A 27,108-nucleotide genomic window follows, 5' to 3' on the forward strand; every position below is an offset into this window, starting at 1 on the left:
CAAATCATTTAAATGTAATTGTTCGATAACACTTTGCTAGTCTCTGATACTAAATTATAATCAGATGTTTTTACACTGCCTCATTAATAAAATTTCTATCAGGTTCAAAAATTGACTCTAATGTTAAAATCTAAGGACAATTCCACACACTAGGATGCACTGGTCTCACTTTAATTGGGACTCAATTGGGCCACCCATTTTACCATTTATTTTCTATTTATTTGGTAAGTTCCTGGCTGTTCTCCAGCAAAAAAAAAAATGACAGATTTTTCTTGTTTCATCAGTAAAAGACGAGAATTTTCCAGCTCAATTGTCAAGCTGCCCTCCAGATCTTTCATGTGTAATTACTCATCATTCAATGTAATCCTGCTCTTCACCTCCCAGCCCCCTCTTCTCAAAGGACATGCTCTCAAGTTGATTTCTGCCAGGAACTGATTCTCCTCCCATGACGGCAGAGCAGGGACATCAGGTTCTAAAGAACCCTTCTGTCCTTTAACTGCCATGGCCTTCTGCCCTACCCCATGAGCAGGGAATAGCTCAGGGATCTGAAGGAATCTCTTGCCTCAGGGAATGGCCAGGCTTGCAGGAGTGAAAGGTAGATGGGGGGGTCATGCTGTGAGGAGCCTCGAGTGTCTCACTAATGTGTCTGGACTATTATTTGGTAGGAAATAATAACTATCATTTATTATACAATTACTAAGTCCTTGGCACTATAGCAGACATTAAATACATTTTACCTTTTTTAATGCTTATAGGACCAAAATATTATTTTGAATCCCCATTTACAGATGAAGAAGCAGAGGTTCAAAGTTAAGGCAGTTAATAATAGTGCTGGGATTCAGGCCTAAATGTGCCTGACTCTGAAACCTATGCTCTTATTTGTGATGTTAGAGTGCCTTTCAAATGGGAACCACTGGAGCGTTTTAACCAAAGAAGGAAACAGTAAAAGGACCAAGTACTTCCTGATCTCAAATACTAAGCTATCACACTCCCTGTAATCAGTTTAGGGTCTATGAGGGTTCCTAGGAAAAAAAAAAGTTACAGATGAAACATCAAGATGGACAAGTTCAGGGATGACCTTCTCCATCTACCCATAGGTCTTGTCTGTCACCAGGTAGAGACAGAAGGATCTGTAGGTTGAGGAGAGATCTATACCAAGCCATTGCTCTTAGCTTACAGGGGTTAATTGCTTGGAGCTAACTAGAACATGATGTGTAGAAGGGCGCTTAACATAATGGAGACAACACTGAACTTCAAATCAGAACACCAAGGTTGCTCAGGAACTGGCTTTGCTATTTACTAGTCAAATGAGTCAGACTAGTCAAACCTCAGGCAATCCACTTCTCAACTGTAAAACAGGACTGTTCGGTGATAAATAAAATAAAGAGTGTGAAAGCACTTTAAAAATTCTAAAGACCCATGGGGAAGTTTCCCCTTTTGCACTGGCAGTGCCTGTCTCTCTAGGATCTGCAGATAAGGATATGTTCATCTGCTTCTGTGAAAATTTTAAATTTACCACTTTGACCTTGTCACTGCTTAGCGGCTGCCATTTGGGGTTTATTTTTCCTCGTGGTCCATGCCTCAGCATTTCTTGGGGTCACCCTCGAACCCTCAATCCATTGTTATTCTGCCATCTTTCTTTGTCATGTGACCAGAGCACTAGCTCTATGCTAAGTGGTGCATAATCCTTTCCCTCTTGCACATGGACCTCGATGAGCTCCTCATACACACTCCCGAGAGCCTTTTGCAAGCTTTCTCCTTTGCTATACACAGCACCATACTCCAACTGGCAGGTGTTTTTGTCCAAACACTGAGAAGCAGCAGGAGAGAGCAGAGCATCTAACTGTCTCCTAGCAGTTTTATTATTCAATCTGGTGAACAGTGGACTTAGTTGTCTCTTTTGTCTTATTCTAAACATACCCAAAGACACCTCATCTGCTGATCTTTCTAAGAAGGCCTTGGAGCTGGCGGAAGTCCACCCAATACACTTGTCCCACTGAAGACTAATTTGAAATGCTAGGCTGTGCCCCTGTGCATGTGGATTACGAAGGTGGCTGGCATGATCTGTGTTGATGGTCCCTAAGTCCCATTATGAAGTCTTCCGACTCAAGTTACTCTAAAATCTACTTTTAAATCTGGAGGGCACTATGAGGAGTTTCCACTAATCCAGCAGTACTGGGCTCTTCCCATGGTTGTGAAGGCTCACAGGGTGCATTTTATATCTGGGTCTAGTTGGTTGTTGGTTACCGTGTGGGTGGGGCAGTGTTCCCTGATTGGATCATTTCATTTTGCTTGGGTCTGTGGCCACGGGCTGAGATCCCATTTACAACCAACCATCTCCCAATTTCATGCTGTTAATTAAAAAAAAAAAAAATACTTGGGTGTTCACACCCATTGCCTCCATAAGATAAAGGTCTCAAAGTGAATATTCTACAGGCAGTTCCTCAGCAGTACCAATGTCACATGCAGCAGACAACACATTTTCCAGCGTTCACTAAAAAATATGCATGCTGAGACTTAATGCCAAGAGTAGGTAGACTGAGGACTTATCTCCTTTCAGACACTCACTCCCTCCATGTGGCTGCCACTCTGTCCCTCCTTACTCCCTCCCAAACTCCACTTTCAAGGCGGCTATGATATAGTAGTAGGCACCTCAAAAGTCCATGGGCATTGATCATCCTTAGTGTCCTTGTCTGGGCACAAAAATCAGATGTAGTCATTCCTGAGGTGACTTTTAAACTGGAGTCTCAGGAAACAACATCCTCCTATCTGCTTACAGTTGGAAATTTCCAATTCCTTTTCAGCTGGCCTCCTAAATCCACAGTTAATGGGCTACTTGACGGCTAAATTTAATTTTAATCCTTCGTTCTCTTCCACAGAACAGGGGAACTGGATGGCCTGTCTGGCTCAGTGGTAAATGGGTCTTCTTTGCATGAAGCAGGACTTCGTCCACTTTTTTTGCCTCCAAGATTAATGTGCAGTCACTGCTTCCTTTGGAAGACTCCCCTTTCAGTTTGAAAAGAGGGAAGTTCTGTCAAGAAAGAAGACCCATAGGCAACGCTGGAGGTTTGAGGGGACTGCCTCAGACACAGGCAGGTAGTGAAGAATAGGAGAAAGAAACGGCCAGGTTTAGGGTGAAATGTTTGTCTGTTGTTTCTATGCTGTGCTGAGCGTGAGTGTGTACGAGCATTTTGGTGCTGAATAGCCACCTCTTTCTTACATGTGCACATTCTCACCTTCTAAAACACAAAATCCCACAAGCAAATCCAGAACCAGAGGACCATATTCTCAAACTCCCAGCCTTAAACAATCCTCCCACCTCAGCCTCCCGACTCGTTGGGGTTACAGGCATGAGCCACCACGCCCAGCTCCCAGAGGAACATATTATGTGGCTCCTTAGGACCCTTCCAAATCAAAGTTGTCCATGCCTGTGTATATAACTCTGCTGCTACAGCTACTGCTGAATGCATTCAATGGACCTTATCCATCTCAGTGACTAGGGCAGAGTGTCAAGCGTCAGGAAAGTGACATACTTCAATGAAAAGAATGTAATAAAAGCTAATGTGGGAACTCCAGTTCCTTCTGGCATCAAGAGGCAGATTGACTCATGTTTTTCGTTTCTGGCTAAGGACTGAATAATGAAAGGCCAAGTGCGGCTGTGAACCAAATCTCCTGAGTGCCAGGGAGTCCTGACCTCACCCCATGCCCTGCTACAACAGCAAATGGCAACGGGAAGCTTTGGCGTCAGCCGCCGGAGAGCCTGTGTAACTGACTGATGCACAGGCCATGGTAAATTCCGAGGTGGGGGAGGAGATGGGAGCAGAATTGCTAGTTATTTTTCTATTAAACCATCTGTGCTGACGAGCAATTATAAGCTGTGAGATGACTACTTAGAATCCAATCCAGGAGAGCTCACCTGCTCATGTGAATCGAGCTAGTTAAGTAACGTGTTGTAGAGCAGTGGAAATGGAGAGGGTGAGGGTCCTGGGTTGGAGTGCAGGTGTCACACACAGAAAGACACACACGCACAGGTGTCCTGGTCCTCTCCTACATTTCTCCTGAGATGCTGTCCCTGCCCGTTTGCCCAAGTCACTTCACTAAACATGAAACACATGAAACATGAGGGTTCTGTGAGGTTCATGAATGTAATCTGTGTAGTGGTTACGTGACCTCCCTACAAGGCAGCTGACTTTGGTTGGGAAGCAGGGTCCCCCAAAGCAGGGGAATGTGTCTCATGTGCAGATCCCCAGAAATGCCAAGGCTGTAACCATCTTTGCCTTCCCTGCAGGAGGCTGGGAAGCAGCAGTGATGGCAACAGGGTGTGTGGAAACTAGCCAAAGCGGTTTCTGGTCCTTTCACATAAAATCACACAAAAGAATCCCTCTTCTTTGGAAAGAAAAAGATAAAAGAGGAAGGTTTCATAGATCCAGCCACTCACCAGACTTTTCTTGAAACCTCAAAGTACAGAAGGCACAGCTCTGGACATTTATAGTCAGCAAACACTCTGTCTCCATGTGGCCCAGAAAGTGGGTGTCGTGAGGGCAGCGGAATAACGAAGCCCTGAACCCAACCTTTGCCAAAACTCTGCCCACCTCCCTGCAGGGACGCTGGGCTTAAGGAAGGAGACCTGAGTGTTCTTATAAATGCCTTATAATGTAAAAGTGAATTGGAAAGAACAGAAAAGTTGCAATGTGGGTATCTTTCCATTTATTTTTTTTATCCACTGCTCTGCCCACACTTAAAATAAATCCAAGAAGAAAAATAAATAAATGAAAAAATCCCCTTCCCTTCCTCCTCAAAAGTCAATAAAGTTCCCCAATGGAATTTTCCAGGTTTACATTATAAACGTTCCCTTAACTTGATGTATGCAGCTGTGGAGAACAGTCTTCTCTTCAGCCGCTGCATAAACAACATATATGCTTGTAGAAAACATACATGGTGGCAGGCACACGCCTCGGCAGGAGGGCTCAGGGGACACCACAGCTTTGTTTGAGAATTCAGCTAGAGGTCATTCCCCCCACTTGGTGAGGGGCTTTGCTCCTGGGAGTTGGGCCAGGGTCTAAGAAGGCTCTGGCTGGGTGGTGGAAGGAATGCCATGTCAGCCCTGGTTTCTGAGGAGCCATAGAAAGATGCTACCATGGCAACCACCATAGCTCAAGTCTATTAAGCAATAGGCTTCACAGAAGCCTCCTCACTAAGTCATGGTTCAATTTCAAGAAGGACAGAAAGAGACTGGGACAGGAATAAGGTTATTTGAATTGTGGACATTATGGAGCAAATATATGGGATATGATAACGAAAGTTGTAAACACAAGGAGAGAGATACTTGACAAGCCTGCAGACAACCCCACATTTGGCTTTCTGCTGGCCTGAGCCCCTGACCATGAGGAATATAGGCTCAGTGACTTCTTTCACTCTCTGCCCCAGGCCAGGCCCTCTCTCTGCTGGCAGGTGGGACTCTGGCTAACTCCATCAAAGTGATGGGAGAGCTGAATTCTCTGGTACGATTAATGAGGAAAGGAACAGGGCAGAGTTAGAAAGCATGGGTGCATGAGTGAGAGAAAGCATTACCTGGACCTCCCTCAGCAAATGTGACGAAAGCCAAAGGAGGGGGAGTGGGAACCTGCTCCATGAGTGGAGAAAGGGGAGAGGGAATGGACATGGCAAGCTTGGGAAGTTGAAGGCAAAAGAGAAAATGGATGGAGAAGGGTGAGCAAGTATCATCTATGTTTCAGAGAAAATGAAGAGAGTTCAAGAAGTAACATGACTAAAAGCAAGTGATGGATCATAACTCTCAATCCATCACATAAGTGTGGACCCCAGAAAGAGGGGGTTCCTGGGGGCCCCTGCACTGTACCTGGTCTGAGGACCAACAGAGAGGCTTCAGCTCCGGGGCTGTTAAGGCTTCCCCTGCCACCAGCACCAAAGCCACCACCACCACGTTTCAAAGGGCACAAAGAAAGAACAAGACAGATGACAGCTCTACCGCACATCATCACTGCTCCGGGTCTCAGGAGAGATGTCTGGACTGTGGACAATGGGCAGGCATGCAGGAGCTTCCTCTAAAACACACCTCCTCCCACACTGGCACCAACACACCAGCCTGGTTACCAGGCACACGGGCATAGGCGAGGAGGGTGTGTCTGTATAAAACAACTAGGTCTTGGGCCAGCCTGCACACATCTATCTGTATACATTGTGCATCAATATGTACTTGCTCCTATATTTGGATTTCATGATGTGATAAGAGAATGGAAGGATGAGGAGGGGAATCAACATGTATTGACTGTTCACACTACATCAGGCCCCGTCCTAAGCACTTTACACACATTATTTTATCTGCATTTCAGAGATGAGAACTGAGGTTAGGAGAGTTAATATTTTGCCGTGTGGCTCAAGGACACAAAGCTGGAAAGTAGAGGGGCTGGGATTCAAACAAGAGCCCGTCTGGTTCCACAGCCCAACCTTTCCTGCCACTCTGTCCTGTTACGCCAGTGGGCTCTGTTCTTCCTAAAGATGGGGTGGGTTCTTTCCTATATGCTTCTATCTCTTTGTCCTTTATACTTCAAAGAGAGACACATGATTTTTAGAGATCAAAATAAGAAGAATGATACAGTGAATAATCTATGCAAATGAATTAGTAAAATGAAAAGGGAACTTGACCTTTTAAAAACCTAAGGATAATATTTATCTCTAACAAAAAAGGTGGGTCTCCTTAGGGCAAAGGCAGACTTTAATCCTTCTTTCCAAGAAGACGGAAGAGGAGCTGGAAGTCCCTCTTTTGGAGCCAGAGCTGCCTTTCCTTTCATTGCACCATGAGAATCCAGACAGGGCCCAGATGCTTGAGAAAATACCCCATGCTTCCGTAAAATTTCCTCAAGAACAGTCCAGCCACATGTGACAGAAAGCTTTCTTTTTGTGGGGGGCAAAGGTGACTGCACACAATGGAATTAACATGCACACAAGGGGACAAGGGACACTGGAATTACCTTGATCACCAGCCCATTTTAGAGTCACAAACTATGCTCAATGTGGTTTTCTTTTGAAGGGTCTCTCATGGCTGAGGAAGCAGTGGACACAGTCCACTTCCAGGGTCTGGGAGATCCTACACTCCTAGCACAGCGGGGAGTGTATCTTGTACCTCTCCTTAAGAGAGAGAGCCCTCCACTATCCCCACCCCCACCAGGCCACTTGAGAAACATCTGGTAATTTTTATCCCACCTGTTTTTCTGCCAGAAAGGATAAGAGACAGCAGCTGACAGTGCTTGAAGAGAAGCTTGGGGAGAAGCACTGTCAGCTTCCCTGTGTTTCTAAACATTTAGAAGCGCAAACCCTTCCAAGGGTGATCTCTTTCTAAACACTTGGAAGGGCAAACCCTTGGAGGGAAAACCACTCAGAAGGGTAAACGTATGAAGATACTGTGTTCCTTTTGCAGCTGCCATCAATGACAGCAGCTCCTGAAAGCTCTCCTGCCTCACTACACAGTGTAGCTAGCCTTGCTTAGACTAAAGATGAGGCTTCCACTTGTACTCAGAGAGACTTGAGGGATGGCTCTGAGAATTCTGTTGTGCCTCCTGGAAGAGGCTGAAGCTGCTCAGGGCGAACAAGGTACAGACAGAGCCCTGAGGCTGTCATTCATCCTACTGGGACACTCTATACACCGGGTTAGGAAAAAGGCCCTGAAAGCATCCCATTTCCTAGTTAAACCCAGGAGGGCTAGAAGAGCCCTTTCCTTGGCTAGATTCCACAGGAAATGTCAGAATGTGATTGAAAACTGGCTAGAGCTGGATCCATGTGCAGAGGAAAAAAAAAATCCCACAAATATTATGAACATGATTTTGTTGCCTGAACGGTTTAAGGCTGTTTTCCTAGGTATGTTATCAAGGAAAGTTTGGAAAGCCTTTCCTTTTGGAGATTAAACATATTATTAGGTTTGTGCAAAAGCATGGTTCTGGCATCCCTGGAAGAGCTCTCATTTACACCTGCTATGAACAGAAAACCTCACCATGCCTAGGATTCCGTGATCCTCAACTTTGCTCTACCCTCTGCATCTTTCTTTCAAGCTGCTTCCTTGATTGACACACTCAAGAAAGAAAGGGCTCATAAGCGGTTCCTGGGTCCATTGCTGAATGCATGGAAACACTGTCCACACTGTGAGTGCCTGCCCATGCTTACTCATCTCTAGGAAAGGAATTCCTAGGGCCTCTGACTTCTCCCTCCTGATGCTCCCTACTCCTGCTTCCCCCATTCTGCCACTCAGGTCACGTGAGCTGCAGCTGCAAGGCGCTCAGGAGCTCTGCTGGGGGCGACTGGGGAGCAGATTTCCAGCGGGGGCATTCTTTGGCATCACCCTGCATGTTGCATTTCTGGAAAGGGCTTCAAATCAACTGGAGTCTCCAGGAAGAGGGGAAAGAAGGGAATCAAATAAGAAAAGAGTCACTTACGCCAGAGCAAAGGCCACCAATGCGCCAACAACCACCACAAAGTCCAGGATGTTCCACAAGTCTCGGAAGTAGGACCCATCCTGCAGGATCAAGCCTTGGTCTATCATCTGCAGAAGGATATGAACAGCCACAGTGAGCCAAGAAAGTGTGGGCAACACTTGACCTGAGCTCTGTTCATCATGGCAGTGCCCCCACTGCCACTGTCTCCACAACCAACCCTATGCTAGGACCTGGAGAATGAGAGGTTAGGTCCAGCAGGCTTTCTCCACATAACTGAGTCCTGAGGCCCCCATCTCATAGTCACCCAGGGTTCACTAGACTCCTTGGTTGTCACAGAACCCTGCCACATTCCTCCTTTCATTTATGCCTCAGAGCACTGGGCATTGCCACATATGCACAGATGGGTAAAATCCTGGATGGATGAGGCTGGGAACAAGACAGACTATGGAGTGTTGTGGTGGCTGGGACTAGATGAAGCCCAGGAAGACTCATCTCTACCTAGCCCTTTGCCTTGGCACACACCCAGGCTCAGCCAAGACAAGCACTGGGGAGGGGAGTGCAGGCCCCAACCCTGTCTGCACATCTGTTGCCTGCCTCCTACTTGGGCCATGTCCACAGGCCTGCACCAGTACAAACACATCCACGCAGCCGTGTCTTGCTGAGACAGATTTCTTTAGGATTCTGAGGCCAGAGAAGGGGTGGCAGAAGCTCTACTGAGGGCTGCCATTGGCTGGTAGGTGGTAACACTGAGGAAGGGCTCTAGCCTAAGGAGCAGACAGGTGACCCATCTAAACCCAAGAGCCCAGGTTTTCTCTAGAAGTTTTTACCTTTATAACCATCTCAAAGGTGAACACGCCCGTGAACACATAGTCAAAATACCTCAGGACCTGAAAGACACATATGGCGGAAGGAAATGACCATGTGTGGCCAACAGGCTACTACATGAGCTCCCACCTGCCAGGACACATGCACTCGTGCACGCCCACCCTGGCCCTCACCCACTGCACCCTCAAAACAAAGGCTTGGAATTAGAGCCACTAGCTGGACTGAGAGAGAAATGCCAGAAGGAGGGGCATGGGCCCTGCTGGAGCCATGTGACCCAGTGGCCACTCCTTGGCTGCTCCCTCTCGTTGGCCAGAACTTAGCATTTTGGGTCTGAATTGCCCACATACCTGTCCCTTAGTTCAGGCTCGGGACCTGAAATCCTCGTCAGCTCCTGTCCTCCTCGCGTCCCTCATGTCTCCTGACACATACCCGTGGGACCCCAGGAGAGGCCTTGGCCCCCTGTGGTGGAGCTGCAGCTGCCAGCTTCACACACACCATCCATGACCCTATATTAGACCCACATCCAAGCCCATGGGTGGCTGCAGAGCCCTGCAGAGCCCTGGCCGGTTTGGGGCAGAGCCTTGTAGTATGTTGGGCTAAGAAGGCGCTTGTCTGGGAATGGTTCATACTTCGCCCTGAGGAACAGGAGTGGGCAATTTCCAACCCTTGCTCATTCCCCAGAAACCTTGCTACCATCTCGGTTCACCTCCAGTGCTGGGATGGGGTGAGCACCAGAGCACTACAGAGGCTGGCACATGGCCCCTGTGTACCCACTTTGTTGCGCTCCGAGTTGGTCAGGACGGGGTCCTCTGCCGCCAGGGCGATGCTGCTGGCTGCAATCACCAGGAGGATGCACATCTCAAAGTAGCGCAGGTTCACGATGTAGTGGCAGGCCCTCCGGATCCTGCGGGCAGTGGGCATGGCTGATCTGGCCCACTCCCCACCACGCCCATGCCCTTACTCCTCACTCCCACATACACATATTGGCCCCTTCCAGACAGCCAGGCCCTTGCCAAAGGAAGCCGCCAGGGAGAGCAATTTAATTTCTCAGCCACCACCGTTGATTTAAAGCCCCAGTGGAGGAAGGTAATCAGATTGGTTAGAGGCTGCAGCACGCAAGCCAAGATACATTATCCACAGACACGTCTGAGCCATGGGGAGCAGCCAGCATCAGCCTACCAACTCAGGGCAGCTGCATAGCACCCTCTGCTGTATCTCGATGTCTACTCTCCCACTGTAAGGAAACTGGGACATCCCAAGGAAATTACAAAGAACCAAGAAACATAAAAAGAGATCTTGATTCTAAAATTCCTGACGAAAGCAGTAATGAGTTTTCATGAGCCCCAGGTTATTCTGGTTAAAGTAACTGTATTCTATATTCTGCATTCTAGCCATGGATGGCTCACATGCCTTAACTCAGGTTGCTCCCTTCCCAGAGCCCTGCTGGAACGCTCTTCCCAAATTCCATCTTTCCTAAATCTAACCTTCCAGACTCCGCTCTGTCACCCCCACTTCATGTCCCTGCCTCTGCTCTGAGTAGCATGCTCAGAGCAGACCATTTCAAAACTCCACATGTAGAGCAGTGTGACCAAAACTCTCAACTCCAACAGGTGATCTGGTCATTCTAGGCTCCACATTCTTGGCTCTATCCACTTCTGGAATATTTGGTGGCAAAATCTCAAGTAGATTTCCTTCCTCCCTCCACGCTACCTACTGACCAAAGACTGGTAAAGAGTTCCTTTCCAGTGACATTTCTCACGCTCTCCTGTCAATGTTACTCTTTCAGCTATGGGCACAGAGTTCAGAGGCTGACTAACTTACCAACCCACCTCACTTAGGGGGCACCCCAGATGCTCAATGTCTGGCCACGCTCCACCAGGAAGGCTTAAGAAGATGGCTGGGCCCCCATCCTTCCTCTCCCCTTCACCCTGCCCTGCCTCACACCTGGCCGTTTACCCTAGCACTAAAGAGGGAGCAATGCGAGGGTGGCTTACGGGTTGGTGGTGCTGAAGATGAACATTGAGCTGTGGGGCACCATGGCTTTGCCTGTCTCACGCTTCTCCTTCTTCTTCATCTTCTCCACCTCCTCCTCATCCTCTCTGATCTCTGCCTCCTTCAAGGGACTGGCTTCCCCATCCGTCTTGTTGCTAACTGCAAGAGGAACACGTTGAAATCTTCAGAAACCATGAGGCATGTGAAAATGGCACCATTTGTGTTTAGTTGGGGATGAAAGGAGAGGAGGAGAAAGGGCTCCAGGGATGTCCCTAACAAGGTGCCCTGCAGGCACTGGGGGTATTTACTACCTGACCCTGAGTTAAACTCCTCTTCTCTTCTTATTTTTACCCTCCCAAATGTTATGAGAAATAACCTTTTATGTCATATAAATGACTATGATCATGTTTCCACTTTTAAGGTTGAACTTTTACAGTCTGATAAACAACATGATGTTTCTGTTATAAAATTCACAAGGTTTAGATTTTATATCTAAACTCTGGATTCTTTGTACATGCTCACTTACTGAATTTTCCCATCAGTATACCCTCAGTGGCATGTATTATTACTCCCATGATACAGATGGGAAAACTAAAGTTCTGGCAATTTAAGTACCTTTCCTAAGGTCATACAGCTAGTATGGGTTCCCAATTCAAAATCCTGTAGCCTTTCAGTGAATCACCCTGCAATGGAAGATTTCAAGAAATCATGACTCTGTTTGCAGCAGGCTTTCTGGCTGTGCTTTTTTCGGCCATGATTAATGTAGAAATGAGAATGCAATATTCCTGTGAGTATAGGTCCATGACTGCATCCAAGGATTGGGAGGACGAAGGAGCCAGAGGTCGAGGGGGGCTCTCAGCTGCTGCTCTGTTTCCATACTCAAGACACGGTGTAGGTTAAACTGGCAGGAGGCTGAAGCTGTCACAGTGGGGAAAGGGCCCCAGTCACCCTCGCCCACTGCTCCCTGCTCATTGAATGACTCCACCCTGGAACCCTGTGTCAGCAGTGGACCTCGGTGGTCCTGGCCCATGCCCAGGCCTCCTAAAGAGTAAGTCATAAGAAGTATCCAAAAGCCTTCCTATCACATGCTTTTACCTATGACCAAGACCAAAGACTAGCTCTGGAATTACAACAGAGGGAGAGTAAAGCTTTATGTTCTTTCTCATAAAAGAAGGCCCAAAACACTTCTTATGTATTAAAGCAAACAAACACCAAAAGAGCTGTGGGTCTGGGATCCTGAGACATGCCCAAGTCAACTGAAGCATGCACTGGACATGGGAGATTGCACTTTCTGAAGTAGTAGTGGCACGCTGACTACAGAGAAGATGCGGAAATGGAGAGGGAGCCATGGAAGAAAGAAAAACAGGGAGGGGAAAGATTGTCATGTGGAAGAGTAAATACAGAAAAAGTAGAGGAAAACAGCAAGGCTGGAACCCTGTGGTCACAATTCAGTGATCGCGGGGCAGCAGGTGGGATTAATGCATGGAGAGCATGAGGCCAGAGCAGGGATGGGGTATAGGGTCAGGGCAAGGATAGGATGTGGAATTCATAATGCAGGCATGAGGTGTGGGGTCAGGGCAGGGATGGGGTATGGGGTCAGGGCAAGGATAGGGTGTGGAATTCATAATGCAGGGATGAGGTGTGGGGTCAGGGCAGGGATGGGGTATGGGGTCAGAGCAAGGATAGGGTGTGGAATTCATAATGCAGGGATGAGGTGTGGGGTCAGGGCAGGGATGGGGTATGGGGTCAGGGCAAGGATAAGGGGTAGGATGAATACAGGGATGGGATGTAGGGTCAGGGCAGGGGTGGGGAAGTGCTTTTTTTTTTGGCTGTGTTTCCCTTTAGGACATCACTGATTAACATTTGTTGCCTGAGGGAACTGTGATGGGGAGAACTTGTGGCTAAAAGCTCCTAGGAGAAAAAGAGTTGATAAGAGCAATAGAATCATATAAAATATTAGTACAGGGAAAGGCCTCAGAGATCATCTAGTACAATGCTCTCACTTTACAGATGACAAACTGAGGCCTCAAGAGATGCAGAGATTTTTCCAAGATCACTCAGTGAGCAGAGCCATGGTCCACTCCATCAGAGGCTCCCTAACTTGCCGGGGCAGCAGAGCACCTGGGAGACCCCAGACAACACCATCAAATATTCATACACCAATGCAAACAGCTGAATATCTAACTGGGCACAAAGTCACAAGTGATCACTCTGAAAACTTGAGGGTGGTCACAGGAACAAGCCTGGGGAAATTTTATGGGAAAAATTTAAGATGAAGAGAACGCTAGCTTATTTTTGTTCTGCACACTGGGAGAAAACTGCCACTCATTTTTACTTCTTGAAGGATGATTTACTCCTCCTGGTGGTGCTTTCCATGTGGCTTCATTGTCATGGCCCCAGCCCCAGATGGGATAGGAGTTGGGGGTGGAGGGGAACAGGGACTGTGCTCTCACTGTGCACCACGGTTGAGTCCACCAAGGGGTCCACATCGGGGATGGCGACGGTGACGCTGGTGCTCTCGGTGGTGGCCTTGTCCGTGTTGGCCGTGATGCAGGAGAGGTCGGGCTCGCTCTGGCTGATGACCCGGCCCATGTCTAGCTGCACATTCCCCAGCAGGGCCTGCTCACTGCTGCCTTCTGGCTCCTGCTCCGTCAGCACCACGTGCTTCCCCACTTCCAGCTCAGGATGGGGCAGGACTAGAGGGGTGTCAGCCTCATCAAGGCCTCCTGCCAGCCCGGAGCCTCTGGACACCATCAGACTGTTGGTCCTGTGAAGAGAGAGGAAGAGAGAGCTGGTGCTCAGACGCTGTCCCCAAATGGCAGGTGTGCCTGGCACGAGGGGAAGGCGGGGAAGCTCAAGCAGCCTGGAAGATACAAGGCCACCACTGCCTTCCACCCCACCCAGACAGGCAGAGAGGTGCTAAGACCCACAAGCCATGGCCACTGCCTTATTCCCATCCTTCTATCCATGACCCACTTCCAACAGGCCCTCGTTTTTGGGGGGACAGAGCCCGCTGCCTGTTATATTTATTCATACCTCACAAAGTGTGTGTCAGCATCATTTCCATTTTATAATAGGAGAAGAAACTGGAGCTCAGAAAGGCTTATATTGAGGAACACCTAACAGCAGCCTGTGTGCCATCCATCTGGGAGCCCTGTGACTCACTCACCTCCTTAAATCCTGGGCTCTCTCTTCTTGGATCGTTGGCTCCTTGGCACCATGGTTGCCCCTGAGCTCATGGTCCTTCTCCCCTTCAGTGGGCATGGCTTCATCCAGACTGCGTTCCTGGCTGGCAGACCTGCTCCGGGAGGCTGAAGAGGACTCCTTGCCTTCTGTCCTGACGCGGCGATGCCGGCTGCGCCGTTGGCTCTGCCTGTGTCTGGCCCGGTCCTCAAAGGTCACCACAGCCTCTCCTCCCCCCGCCTCCTGCTGAGTCGGGTCACAGTTTCCATGACAGGGCCTGGCCAGCCACGGTGGCTCCCGCTGGCCCAGGGACAAAGGGGTCCTCTGGTTGTCCAGGGCACTGGATCGGTCCCCTCCATCCCCCTTGAGGGACCCCCCACGGCTGATGCGCTCCTCCTCAAACTTCTCCAGGGCCAGGCCCAGGGCCAGGCCCTCAATGGCCCTGGGTCGCCGATAAAGGCTGGGGTGGGCATTGAGTGGGTTGAGGGAGCTGAGCGGGTTGAGGGGGTTGAGCGGGTTCATGGTCGGCGCCTCCTCCCTGTTGAGGGCCTCCTGGCTGGACATCTGCATGTGCTTCCTCAGCTGGCTGGTACGCTGCTCCCACACGGACATGTGGTGCCGGCGCCTCCGCTCCCTCCTGCCAAGGGGAAAGGGCATGGCCGCGGTCAGAGCCCGGAAGCTGCAGGCAGGGAGGGTGGCCACAGGGGCCATGTGAGAGGGCAGGACACATGGTGGGGGCAAATGGGAGCGCCCAGGACCTGCAGACAGGAAGCACAGAAAGATGCAAGGAGCAGGCGGGCCACACGTGAGGAGCTCATCGGGCAGGTGCCTCCCAGCCCAGGTACTTTCCACTCCAATCCCTGCTTTGTAGTAGCTGAGGGCTGGGTAGGCATCAACCCTGGGAAGAGTTCCAAGTCCCCAGGGCCTGCTGGGGCAGCCGTCCACAGGCTTACCACGTCTTCACTCCCCTGCTCTCCTTGCTTTCGGGGCATCTGCTTGTACACACTCAATGGCCCTTGATTCAAGGTCAAAGGTCTTTCCTCCTCCTCTCCCCCTCATCTCCCTTCCCTCTCAGGTTACAGCCCGGGATAATGAGGGCTGAAATGGTCAGATACCATTGAAGGGTAAGAAGAGTGCCAGGCAGACTTATTACAAAAAGTCTTGATATCACCCTTGAAAGTAAGAGTGCTAGGAGTCTCTTCCACAATAGCTAATAAAAGCCAGAGAAGGCTAGGTGCAGAGACCACCAGCAGCTCATACTCAAAACCGCAATCGAGCATTTCAGCCCAGGGGCCTAGAGGAGCATTCACGGGGCAGCAGGAAATCATGAACATGACAAGTGCAGGAGAGCACACGGGAGAGGGCTCGCTGGGCGGAGGGGGAGTTACCTCCTCCCTGCGCCTGTGCCTGTGGGCGCACACCTACAAACTGTGAAGGGGACACGCGCATGTACCCACACGCATCCTCGCTGAGGCCCACACATAGCTGTACATAACTGCCTACGTGAGAGGTATACCCACCAACACTACCACAACATTAACCCACTCACAGGCCAGACTGAAGAGCGAAAAACACACAGTTCACAAAGGTAGACACACGCTGATATAAGCAAATGTTGAGAGGTGCAGAGGGCATATCCACAGATCATGTGAACGGAACACACACACACACACCAAGCCACACACTGACATGCACACCCAGTGCCACTTTGTCTATGGCAAGGACAATGACACATTGTCCCACGCCCACACGTAACCACTCACAAACACGCAAACTGGTACACACATACAGGTGGCTGCTGCGTGGCTCCCACATCGACATGTGGTGTCTTCTCCTTCTGTCTCTTCTGGGGAAGAAAAACGAACAGGTTCAGTTCACCCCAACCTCTAGGAACTTCAAGCCCCACAGCCACCAGCAGATTTCCAGAGGGAGACAGGGAGTCCTCTGTGTGGCCATCAGGTCTCCATGTGCCTGCTTGCCTTCTGTAGACTCCCCACATTCGATTCTCCAATGGAGTGACTTTAGATTCCTTGCTATGTGCAAATACATGGATCTAGTTTTTGAAGCACACATGCAGAGGCACACAGGTTATGCCATTTCACATGATCCACAGCTCCAGATGCTCAAACACCATGCCTCACAGGCACGCAAACTTCCACCTACACATCCTTCAGATTCCTATTTTGGAAATCCTGTAGATGTTGCTGAGTAGTTTTCTTCCCCTCCCCCGAGTCATTTCTAGGGCTAGCATAGCACATTCATTGGGTGTGGCTCCCCAGCTCATGACTCCCATAGCAGACCCTGACCCAGCTTCACAAAACATGCAGGGGAGCAAGTGCTCTGCCATGCACGATGTCAAGGCTACGAAGTGGTCCATGGTCAGAGGCAGCACCATCTTTCCGTAGGCCACCATCCATGTACTCCAGGATGTGAGCAGTGACCTCTGCCTTTGAGCAATGCAGAGGCCCTGGCCATAGACCCTGTTCTATGTTCAGCTGGGCAGAGCAGAGTATTGACCTTCTTAGCCTTGTACAGAGAAAACTCTCTTCCATATGCATGTTGTGTCCTTACAAACACAAGGTTAGAATGGCAACGTATGAACTGTGCCCGCAAAAACAGACAGGATTCCTGGTAAATAAGCTGTCAGCACAGGTTCAATGCACAGCTAGAGGACAACACATCTGGGCTATCCTTGCAGTGAGCCTGCCCCAGTTACTGGCCTGATGAACTCAGTCCAGCCCAGTGGGCCCTGCTTGGACCTGGGATGTTGGCAAATGCTGTTCCTTTCCTGATAAAGCTGATGCCCACCCACGGAGAACATGCTAGGCAAATTAATCCCCCTCAACTGCCATCTTTCACATGTCTGCAGAAGAGCCCCACACAAGGGTGGGACTGAGGGAGCAGAGGCAGTTGGTCTGAGGCCCACTCTGGGTGTCTGGAAGATGCACAGTGCACATGTGTGTGGCCACCCAGGAGCACCCACTGATGCAGACATCATTGTGGAGAAGCCTGTGAGCTCCTCAACTGAATACAATCCTCAGCATCAGTGACCTGCAATGCAACAAGGCACAGGTGGGGGCGGGAGAGCCAAGAAGCATGAGTAGATACAGAAGTAGAAGCGTACGCTTTAGACAGGCAGCATGCACACCTGCTAGGAAAAGCACATCACACCATCTATTTGCAAATTCTCAAATATTCAAATACCAGCTATCCAGAAGCATGTGTGTAAGAGTGTACATACGTGGAAGGATTCTCTCACACACACAAGCATGAGCATTCTCTCTACTCACATATGCACAGATTCAAACTTACATTCATACCTAAAATCATACAGAGAAGCATCCACATGTCTCCAACTCATATGAATGAGACCTTGTGTACGCCTCACAATAGCCTTGTGGGATAGGAAGGGCAGGTGGCATTCTTCTCATTTCAAAGATGAGGAAATAGAGGTTCTGAGATCGGAGTGGTTTTCTCTCTGAGGTCACAGGGTATATTAGTGAGACAAATATAACTAGCACTCAGGCACTTTGCTTTTTAACAGTGCTTCTTCTGTGTTTCTTCATGGATAGCCATGTTTGCACTTAAAGTGTAGTCCGAAATCAGCAGTTTCGCCTTAACACCCAAGCAGGGCATGAACACCTGAGCAAGGCATATACAACTGAGCAGAGCACACACACCTGAGCAATGTACGCACACTGGTGCAGGGCACACACACCTTAGCAGGGCACATACACCTGAGCAGTGTACACACATCTGTGCAGGGCACACACAGCTGAGCAGGGCACACACACCTGAGCAAAATGCACACACACCTGAGCAGTGTACACACACCTGAGCAGGGCACACACACCTGAGCAATGTTCACACATCTGTGCACGGCACACACAGCTGAGCAGGGCACACACACCCGAGCAAAATGCACACACACCTGAGCAGTGTACACACACCTGAGCAGGGCACACACACCTGAGCGATGTTCACACATCTGTGCAGGGCACACATAGCTGAGCAGGGCACACACACCCGAGCAAAATGCACACACACCTGAGCATTGTACACATACCTGTGCAGAGCACACACACCTGTGTAGGGCACACACACCTGGGCAGAGGACACACACCTATGTAGGACACACACACCTAAGCAATGTAGACACACCTGTGCAGGGCACATACACCTGGGCAGAGTACGCACACGAGCAGGGTGCACACGTCTTTGCAGGGCACACACATCTGTGCAGGGTACATACCTGAGCAGAGTGTACACAGCTGAGCGGGGCACACACACCCGGAGGTGGCTCACACCAGCAACGCCAACCTCACAGCACATGTACAGCACCAAAGCCCGGGTCTCTGCTGGTCTTGGATGTTTGCAGCACGTCCTTCCACCTCACTGTGCCCTGATGCACACTCTGCTCAATTCCCACAGCCCTGCCTGTGCCTACCCACATTTCATTCATTCTTTCATTCCAGAAATAGTGAGTTTCTACTCTGGGCCAAGCGTTGTCCCAACTCACATCTCTCTAAACCCACTTCTCCCCCAGGCTTCCTCATCTCAGTAAATAGAACCACCCACTCCTAAGTGACAGCCAGTCCTACCCATCCACATTTTTGGATACCTGTGTGTATGTGTTTTTAACCCAAACTCATGAGTTCAGGGAAGGTGGAGTAGAAATTACTCAAGGCCCAGAGAATATTCCAGAGAGGAATATTCCCTATCAATCTTTGGCATTTCCCTATCAACCTTTAACGATTTGGAAGGGAATTTTTCTCTTTCACTCACAGAAGAGGGATCCAGGGGCCAGGCATTTGTTACGAAAGGCAAAGGCAAGATGATGGCCGTGCAGGAGGGAGGTCCCCGCCCTCCAACACACAACCCTGGCACGCCCCACAAGGCAAGGAAGAAGCTGCCTGGGAGCCCTTCACTGGAGCTCTAGCCAACCAAGGGCTCCTCCCTTACTAGCTTCAAGTAACAATGACAGGGTCATTGCCAGGATAGACTTCCACCCCCTTGGGGGTCTCGGACCCTCCCACAGATGCCCCAGCACCACTCACCACTCACACAGTCCTCATGCAGGCCCCGATGCAACAACAGGAGTTATGTGGTTCTGTGGTCACTTCCCAGCCTCTTCTCCAACACCCCTCTGTGTCACCACGCAGAGACCAGGCCACGCAGGGCCCAGGCCGACTACCTGTAGCTCTACCACAGGTCCAGGCTAGATCCCTGAAGCAGTGGACTCACCACTCTCCTTTATCATATCCTGTTCTCTCCCTAGTCCACTTCAACTGGGTTCTGTTCCAACCTGGCCACGAAAATGGCTCTTGTAAGGTCACTAACAGCTTTCATTTTGCCATATGCAGTGGTCCCTTTTCTGTTCCTCATTGTATGTGATTTTTCTACAGTAGGTAGCACCGGCACCCACTCCTCCTTCCTGCAGTTTTCCTTCACAGGTTTCCAGCACACTATGCCTCCTGTTCTTTCTCTTGCCTCCCGGCTGCACTCCCTTGCTCTCCTTAGCTGGTTTCTCCTCTCAAGCAGGAGGAGCGCTGTCAGCCTCTGTCCTCAGCAGCTGGGTCTCTGGGTCATCTGACCCATACTAATGACTTAAATACCATCTAAATGCGAATAACCTTCCCCAATCATTGTTTTAATTCTGACTTTTCTGAGCTCCAGATGCAGGTAACCAATAGCCAGTTCAACACTTGGATGCCTTAGAAGTATCTCAAAATGAACTTTAGATTTCCAACAGTTTCCAGGGATACAGTAACTACCACCACTCCCCAACCCGTTGCTTAGTCCACAAAACCTTAAAACCTGGGATCAATTTTTGTTTCTTCCCTTATATTCATCCTCACCCCTGCCACATTTAATCCATGAGCTCATCCTATTGGCTCTCTCTCCAAACTACCGACTGAATGGGATTACTCATCTCCTTCATTTCCCCCACCCTAGTCTAAACCCCCATTACCTCTCACCTACTTTACTCTGAGAGCAGACTCTTTCCCTGCCTCCACTCTGGCCCCTACAGTCCATTATGCTCCATAGAACAGAGTGACCTTTTTAAAAGTGTAAATCATATCCTATTCATCCTTCCACTTGAAGTCCTCTTGTGATTTCAGCTAGAATAAAAGCTAAACTCTTCCACCTGGACTTTAAGGACCTCAGAGTTGGCCCCTGCCCCTTCCCTGGCCCTTTCTCTATTTCCCCTCATTAATTACACAGCAGTCACACTGAACCTTGCTGGGGAACACTCTTCCTTCAAAATGTCACATGACTGTCATCTACACACTTAGGTCTCGGCTTAAACAGCTCCCCTTCAGAGAATCCCTTCTGGCTTGGCATAAGCTGCTCCCACCCAGCTCCTGTACTTCTCCACCATAGGACCCTGTTTCATTTACTTATAGCACCTGTCACTATCTGAGATGATGTGCATGTTTATTATCTATCTCACTCACTGAAATAACAGTTCCATGAAAACAGACTCTGTCTTGCTCACTGCTGTATTCTCAGGAACAGTTCCCAGCATGGAGTAGGTACACTCCTATAACCAATAGTTCTGTGAGTTGATGAATTGGCTGTTAGCACAGGAGCTCAGGGATCAGTGAAGGGGGCAGCTGACTCACTCGATCGAAGGCATGTTGGGTGCAGACATCGGGCTGACCTCCTTGGCCTTCTGCAGTGCATGTTTCTGGTTGAAGGCCTCTTCTTCCTCCTGTTCATCCTAGACACAAAGCAGAGATGGTTTTGCCTGGGATCCCCAGGAAGGAGAGTAGCTTCCCTTGGCTGCTCTCCTAAGGAGGAGTTCTGAATACCAAGTGAAGTGAGGAAGACATAGGAAGAGGATAAACAAGGCAGCGAGATGTTAGGTTGGCTCAGAGACTTCTGATGGCCAGAGGCCAGGCCCCTTGGGAGTCAGCAGTCTCACAGCTCCAGCGTGGCCAGCAATCCTTGTCTCCATCCTGGAGCCATCCACAGGCTGCTCATGAGAACCAGGAGAAGTCTACCCCAACCCCTAGCCCTCAGTGGAGCTGGCTATGGCTGTGGAGGTCAGTGGCAGGAGCTGACACTTCTCAGATGTCCTACAGTGTCTGGAAGTGATGGAGCAGGGGCCTTCCAGGCAAGGACCCCGCCAAGTAAAAGTGCTGAGGCTGAGTGCCCCGTTGTAGTGTCTTCTCTGCACAGCTAAGTGGGTGCTTAGGCCAAGATCTCATCCCTTCAGCAGCATTCCTGCAAGTGTCCCCTCTATGTGATGAACCCAAGGAAAACCAGCTCAGGTAAAATGACTAGGGCTAATAAGAGCACATACATCTTCAGAGCATGCTATGGTTTTCACAGACGTTATTTTACTTGATCCTCACAGTAATCCTGTAAGGTACACAATGCAGATATGGCATTCCTGTCTCATGCATGAAGAAACCAATGCTAATAGAGATCAGGAGTCCAAGCAAAGCCAACACAGCCAATGGCAGGTGTGGGACTCAGGCCCAGTTTCTCAGCTACTAAAGCTGGTATTCTTCCTACCATATATGCAGATAAGAAGACCCTCAAGGATGTAGAAAGATCATCAGAGAATGCACGGAAGAAGCTCAGAAATGTCAGCAGGATGCTATGCACCTCTGCCCAAAACCAAATTGGCACCCTCTGTGAAGAGAAGGGTTTTTACTCATCTCTGTAGACCATCCCACTGCTGTTAATATTACCTCCCCACACTGGGGAAATTAATCAGAGAAAAGAAGGGAACAGTTCTGTGAGAAATTTAGTATCTGGCTTCATTGAAATTTCCCCAAAATGACCCTTGCCTACTGGAATATCCCAACAGCCATAGCCCAGGAACTGTGATGGCCCTGATCTTTCTCCCACCAAAACCCAAAAGGGTTAAGTCATGTGATTCAGGTCACACAGCCATAGGTTGCAGTAGCAGAGGTGGAACTTAAAACCAGGGCTTTAGAATTTTCTTGACTCTCCATGATGATCCTGGAAAAGACTCCTTTGAGGGCTCATAGAAATTAAGATGTTATTTTCTGTGTTCCTTGAAGCCCCCTGGGCTAGGTTGAGGCTCACCAAACTCAATAAAAGTGAACCAGCCTTCCGTCATGGGTGTGTGGCTCTCCAACTGTCCAGAAGTTTCCAGAAAGGGCCTTCCTGGCAGGCCTGTCAGACAATGTAGACTTTGGGAGAGAGTTCCAAACGCCAAAGGGTACCCAATGGCACTAGAGAAACATCAGATCCCCAGAAAACAATGCTTACCTTGGTCAGTTCCTGGGCATTGGCGAGATTATCCACAGCGATAGCCAAGAACACATTCAGTAGCGTGTCTGGGGTGATGAATTAAGGATGGGCAAATAAGAAAAGCAAAAGTCTTCAGCAAAGCTGAGAGGCCACCTGATAATCTTTCCTGCCTGGGACACTAACAGGAACAGAAGCTACCCTGAAGAGTCACTTAAGCAGGGGCTGTGAGAACAGAGAGGGAGATGTTGTACAACTCTGTTGAAAGGAGAAAGAGGATATTTCTTCCTTCCTTCTGCATATCATCTCTTTACCCAGGATAAAGAAATACTTGAATCAAACCATCTGGGGGCCAGATGGGGTGAGGAAAATTACGATACTGTGAAAAATTATTTGGTCTTTAACTGTGTTTCCTGGCATACAACTCTTTAAATCCTTAGAAACTCCAAAGTGTTATCTGGTAGCCCCTAGGTAGCTTCTGGATGGGGGCTGGTCACCAAACCAAGGCATGATTAGAGAGTTGGAACTTTCAGCCCTACCCCCACAACCCCTGGGGAGGGGTGAGGGGCTGAAGGTTAAGTTGATCACCAATGACCAATGGCTTAATCAATCATGCCTATGTAATGAAGACTCCATAACGATCCAAAAGGACAGGGTTCGGAGAGCTTCTGGATAGCTGAACATGCGGAGGTTCCTGGAGACTGGCACTCCCGGAGAGGATATGAAAGTTCTGTGCCCATCCCCCATGCCTTTCCCTCTGCCCCTCTTCAACTGCATCCTTTGTAATATCCTTTATAATAAACCAGTAAATGTGTTTTCCTGAGTTCCGTGAGCCATTCTAGCAAATTAACCAAACCCAGGAAGGGGGTTGTGGGAACCCCGAATTATAGCCTTCAAAACACAGGTAAAGTAACCTGAGGCATGCAATTGTCATCGTAAGGCAGGGGCAGTCTTGGGGATTGAGCCGTCGACCTGTGGGATCTGATGCTATCTCCAGGTAGATAGCGTCAGAATTGAATTAGAGGACACCAATTAGTATCCGCTGCCGGAGTGCTTGCTTGTTGGTGAGTAAAAAAACCCACGCATTTGGTTACAGAAGTCTTCTGCATTAATTGTTGATGAGTAAGGGAACAGAAAAAGCACTTTGAGTTTGTTCAGCCACATTCAAAAGGTCTTTAGACAGCTGTGGCCTCTACCCATAGCAATAACAACTAAGAGAATCACTGAACGAGATGTGTAGGGAGCTCAGTATGGGAGCTCATCTCCCCATTCTGGGAGGCTGGAATTGAATCCTACCTAGACCAATGGGCGTCACACCATTCTGTCCTTAACGACAAAAAGAATGAGATTCCAGAGCCCCTGTTACTGAGTATCTCCCAATAATGAGATGCTAACTTCTCCCATTCTTCTTGCGAGGGTCCTGAAGGGTTCCACATTTCATTTAACAAAATGTCACACAGCAGACATGATTCACTATGAAATCTATTCCTATGCCATACTCTAGTGCCTGAAGTCTCAATTTCCAACTCTCTTCAAAGCCTATGTGTTGTGGAACATAGAACTGTTCTAGCATCAAAGCCCAGCTCTGACTACCCCCAGAATATCAGGAAAATGATGGTGCCATTGGGACACATGGAGCTTCCATGTCTGTGACTTACTGCCTAGTGTTCTTTTCATGAGTTTCTCATATTGAGCTTCTAGTCTGTCCCAACCTCTAGATGTTTTCAGGGCAGAAAACGTAAAACAGCATGTCTTCTCTATGAAACTATGGAAAATGCAAAAATACACCTGCGTCCCATGGTTCTGCCTTTCTGTTCTACTAATCCCAATTCACGGCCAACCCAACTCCCCAAAAGCATCTAACAGTTGTATAGAAGTTTGTAATTATAAATCACATGCAAATAAATTATCTCATTTAGTATTCACCATGAACAAAGGAGATAAATATTATTATTCTCCTTTCAGTTGTAAAAAATAGAAGCTTGGAGTGATTAAGCAACTTTCCCAAGGCCACACAGCTGATACACAGAGTTGCTGGGATTAAAACCTAAATCTCCTGTTCTAGATCTTGTGATTGGATAGGGCACTGGAGTTAGATGGAACTGGACTTTAGTCTCCCTTTACAATTTAGTAGTTATTTTACTCGAGATATTTTTTTCTCTGTCTTGTAAGGATTAGATGAAATAGTGCCTATGAAGCACTTAGTTTAAGGTCTCACGTATAGCCCAAATACAATACATATTTGCCATAATTAGCAGTAATAGCATTAATCCTAACACTAATTTTTTGGGATCTTACTATGTGGCAGGCTCTGTTCTACATTAGCATGTAATTAATTCATTAGTGGTATAATGTGCCTCTTTCAGCCTACAGTGATCTCTGCTTTGTCTAATGTTCCCCAGCTCATAGTACCTCCAACCATTCAGTGTAACAGCCTCCTATGTTATTCTTTGCATACACGACAGATTTGGATAATACTCTATCTTGTTTATGTTTGTATTCTTTACCCAACTAGTACATAAAGTCCTTCAGATCAGGATCCTTATTTACTTTAGTACACCAAACAATGTCCACGCCCCTGTCCCACCAACCCAAGCTCTAGCACCACCACCACCAATGCCTCCTCAAATGCTGGTCCAGGAAGGCAGGCAGCTTGAGGAGGTGCATCTTAAAAAGGATACAGTTGCCAAACAAGGTGAGCACAATGAAGTAGATGGCAGACCACATGCCTGAGCTGACCCCGCCCTGGGAGCGGATCCCATTGTACATCACCTCATTCCAGTCCTCACCCGTCAGGATCTACACAAAGCAAATGACAGGCGTATCAGAAACCTGGGCTGGAGGAGAAAATAGGGCGAATGCCAAGGGCAAATTCTGGGCCTGGGTCTTTTGCATCTTGCCAGGGAGTTAAAAAAAAAAAAAAGTCATTTCCATAAATAATCCTAAACTTTCTTTTCGTATGGAAAAGAATTTTAGGCATTGAAAATGGAAGGAGAGCATCAAAGGGAAAGGTTCTGTTCCTCCAACTACAGAGTGTCTCCCACCTCCAGTTTTGCAAGGTCCTTGTGGAAATGACACAGATCAGGTGGTCTGGTCATTACCTAACTGTCCTCAGAGCTGCCCAGATACAGGGTCTGGAAGAGCAGCATGATTGGAAAGAGCCTTGTGGGCTGCAGTTCAGGAAACTTGGGTTGTGGTCCAACCTCAGATTCTGGCCAAACAGTATTTTCCTTTAGGCCTAAGACACTATTGATTTTGAGTTTTCCCCATGATTTAAACGGTTGAGTTTTGTGGGGAGTAGGGATAGAAAAGAGACCTTGTTAAATAAACACCATTTAATGGATACCTCATTAAATGGGTTAGAAGATGCCCCTAGATTTCAGAAAACCATAGATGTGATTCTTGGCTGAATGCCTCAGACTCAGTGTCTCCTGCAAACTCACAGGTGTGAGAGAAGGACAGTGAGATGGTCCCAACAGAGCTCTCTTACTATTGGTAAGAACAAAGCCACAGAAGTTCTAGGGATTATTGTAGTAATGACCGCTCAACTAGAAAGAGTGCCTCAATCCCCTGGGAGGAGCCTGGAAAGGAAAAGCAGAATTATCCTGAAACTCATCCTTGTCTTGCAGTGTGCAGTCCAAGGGACCCCATGCAGCACTTGTGAACCGTCAGCTGGCCTCATACCTGGAACACGGTCATGATGGCTGCAGGGAAGGTATCAAAATTTGCTGAAGGAGTCCCATCATTAAAGTTAAACCTGAAAAACAAAATTAGAGAAAATAATGAAATGAAAATCTCACATACCAAGTTTTCCATTCCCCAAGATCACACCTTTCATCACTTCTTTTCTCCTTTCTTCTACAACCCCCATCTTCCCTACTTTTTCCCCATTCCACATAACTTACAAAGACTGTAACAGTGACTACTACTGATAAACTATGCACTTTGAAGGATGTGCCCACGCTGCACATTTCAGGGACAGCACCAAAGAAATGGGTCCCCGGAACGAGAACCCTGTACAGCATGAAAGGAATAAAAGCAGAGACGTTTACTCCACATATGAACTCACTCAGTGGTTAATTCAGGCCATGGGCAAAGGCAGACAGGATAGTAACATGGTGATTGAGTTAATGACCCTAGCCCAACACAGGCTACGACTGGGTTTTGAGCCTCCTTTGGATGGAAAGTTTCTGGGCACTTACCTGCCTCCAAATAACTGCATTCCTAGGAGAGCAAAGACAACGATGAAGAGGAAGAGGAGGAAAAGCAAACTGATGATAGACTTCATTGAGCTCATCAAGGAGACCACCAAATTCCGTAGGGAAGCCCAATACCTACAAAACCCAGACAATGTGACAGCTGTGAACACTGCATACCAAGTCACCCACCAAGCCCAGCTCAGCATATGCCTGGTAGTCTATGAAATAAGCTGCAT

General features: G+C 48.5%; 1 protein-coding gene across 1 annotated transcript in view; it reads right to left on the bottom strand.

Annotated features, from left to right (window-relative positions):
• CACNA1E (calcium voltage-gated channel subunit alpha1 E) overlaps positions 1 to 27,108 on the bottom strand; it is a 497,630-nt gene that overhangs the window by 59,862 nt on the left and 410,660 nt on the right. The window contains exons 16-27 of the mRNA XM_063710329.1: positions 26,876 to 27,007; positions 26,358 to 26,430; positions 25,355 to 25,472; positions 22,695 to 22,762; positions 21,071 to 21,168; positions 16,234 to 16,290; positions 14,431 to 15,081; positions 13,715 to 14,028; positions 11,264 to 11,420; positions 10,044 to 10,173; positions 9,272 to 9,331; positions 8,445 to 8,551 (exon numbers count right to left, since the gene is read on the bottom strand). Of these exons, the coding sequence (XP_063566399.1) occupies positions 8,445 to 8,551; positions 9,272 to 9,331; positions 10,044 to 10,173; positions 11,264 to 11,420; positions 13,715 to 14,028; positions 14,431 to 15,081; positions 16,234 to 16,290; positions 21,071 to 21,168; positions 22,695 to 22,762; positions 25,355 to 25,472; positions 26,358 to 26,430; positions 26,876 to 27,007 (1,965 nt within the window). The remainder of the gene's footprint in view (positions 1 to 8,444; positions 8,552 to 9,271; positions 9,332 to 10,043; positions 10,174 to 11,263; positions 11,421 to 13,714; positions 14,029 to 14,430; positions 15,082 to 16,233; positions 16,291 to 21,070; positions 21,169 to 22,694; positions 22,763 to 25,354; positions 25,473 to 26,357; positions 26,431 to 26,875; positions 27,008 to 27,108) is intronic.

Source organism: Gorilla gorilla, chromosome 1, assembly GCF_029281585.2.
Source record: "Gorilla gorilla gorilla isolate KB3781 chromosome 1, NHGRI_mGorGor1-v2.1_pri, whole genome shotgun sequence".
Taxonomy (NCBI): domain Eukaryota; kingdom Metazoa; phylum Chordata; class Mammalia; order Primates; family Hominidae; genus Gorilla; species Gorilla gorilla.